The sequence below is a fragment of the Sphaeroforma arctica genome, assembly GCF_001186125.1.
Source record: "Sphaeroforma arctica JP610 unplaced genomic scaffold supercont1.2694, whole genome shotgun sequence".
In the NCBI taxonomy this organism is placed as follows: domain Eukaryota; class Ichthyosporea; order Ichthyophonida; genus Sphaeroforma; species Sphaeroforma arctica.
This window is the reverse complement of record NW_014037864.1, coordinates 3,168-5,227: the sequence shown is the minus strand read 5'-3', so window position 1 is coordinate 5,227 and position 2,060 is coordinate 3,168. Positions and strand designations below refer to the sequence as shown.

The 2,060-nt window shown below is 43.1% G+C and overlaps 1 protein-coding gene across 1 annotated transcript in view; it reads right to left on the bottom strand.

Moving 5' to 3' along the window:
* Positions 1 to 61: 61 nt before the first annotated feature.
* Positions 62 to 2,060, bottom strand: part of SARC_12903 (hypothetical protein) — a gene marked incomplete at both ends in the record, with an annotated part of 4,969 nt that continues 2,970 nt past the window's right edge. Inside the window, 3 exons of the mRNA XM_014292982.1 lie at positions 62 to 178; positions 745 to 800; positions 1,704 to 1,917. Coding sequence (XP_014148457.1) covers positions 62 to 178; positions 745 to 800; positions 1,704 to 1,917 — 387 coding nt within the window. The remainder of the gene's footprint in view (positions 179 to 744; positions 801 to 1,703; positions 1,918 to 2,060) is intronic.

Sequence of the window (2,060 nt, the reverse complement as noted above, 5' to 3'; positions counted from 1 at the left end):
TATATATATATATACATATATATGTTTGTGTGTACGGGAAGGCTTTACTATATTCGTACGTACCGCATCCAGAGGAAACACCATTGCCACACCCAGGCCACTCGCCACAGCCCCAATGACCAAATTTCGGCCCAAATCGCGCGCACTTATGAGTCGCCGTAAGTCATCGCCCCCAAACCTGTACATTTGAGCAAATACATGATCATTCTTAAGAATATAAAATACATGATCACACTTTCAGGAATTTGGGTTTTAGGAGACCACAAACGGGCAGTTGCGCGAGAGAGGCTTTGTGTATACGAAGGATAACTGTGGGTGAACAAAAGGTTTTGTGTATACGAAGGATAACTGTGAGTGAAGGTTTTCTGTATACGAAGGATAACTGTGAGTGAACAAAAGGTAGGCACGCCCTCCTCTGCACGCTCATAGCAATGGTATGGGAACACGCGCCACCGACGCTAGCTACTGTCGACAAGCCGAAACTAATTGACGCACGTGCTGCTGGGGTCAATCAGTAACGTGCGCTGAGTGTGTGTCACAGGTTGTGTGCGCGATGCATTGAATGCGCAGTCCCAATGAGGAAATCTCACACTATGCCAGCGCTACATTCCAGCACAAGACATACAGCAACCCTAAACCCTAGAACCGAAACGTTCACAAACAATCCGCTGATCCTGATTCTACTTCCTAAACATATAGAACATGCCCTACAGTGATGAGATTGCAATCCATGTTTATGCGTACCGGTTGGGTGCGGCACTGGCCATTTGCTCGTCCATGTCAATGGTCCCATCATCCAGCTGTAAGCAACACGACACAACACAACAGTGTTAGAGGACATCTACTAGTACGATCATATATAAGAAGTCACCTACTAGTAGAATGAATATGATAAGTAGTATGGTCATGGATGTGACGAAAATGTCTGGATACGGGGAGAAAGGCATGTGTGCAGATGTGCTAATACAGGCAGGAGAATGATATACGACCATACACACATGAGGTGCCTACACAAATGCACGTATTTACATTTACAACATGTAAATATACATGTAAATATAAAACATGTAAATATTCAAATACAACATGTAAATATACAACATGTAAATATAATACATGTAAATACACATGTAAATATACAACTCCATCGGCTCAACGCATCGGAATTGGGAAATACACGACTATAGCAATGTGCATATGTGTACAAGCACATACACATATGCACATACACAGATGGCGTTATCCCCAACGCCTATGCAGGCTCACTACAATCATGCATAACAACCAGATGAGTGCGCAGAAGTTTGCATACATGTAAATATCAGACACAGGTGAGTACCCAGAAGCATGCAGACATGCAAACGTACGCGAAACATCAGCCTTCCCAATGTCTCTGCCAGCAATTACATATGCGTCACAAACAGTTGAGTGCGCAAACGTATGCATACATGCAAGTACCAGACACAGGTGACCGCCAGCAAACATGCAGACATGCACATGTGTGTGAAACATCAGCTTTCCCAATGACTCTGCCATCACTTTCATGATCAGCAACCCCTCTAACCACATACTTTAAGCGTACGTTAAGCATACTATCTACAAACAATTCGCCTACAACTTTTAACTCTAAAACCCTATAGCCCAGCCCTAAAAACCAATAGTCCAGTCCTAAAAACCAATAGTCCAGTCCTGCAGGTACGCACCTTGAAGATCTGATGGGTCATTGGCGTGCTGATGATATTGTCCTTAAACGACGTCAGCGTAATCAGGCTCTTATCCTCTGACCCAAATAGATGGAAGCAGATGGTGTTTTCTAACGGCGTAAACGTATTGATAGCATGCGATCTAACCAAAGCACGGAATGTGTTGGCGTTGATGTTGGCCTCGGGGAACCGCCGGAAGGTAGCGCGCAACACTCTACAATTGTCCGGTGACGTGGAAATGTAACGTATTGCAACATAAGTACATCGGTATACGGAAAGGTACAGCATTGTAAAATAAGCAAATGTATATATGGATGTATAAATATAAATATAAATTTATAAATATATACATATATA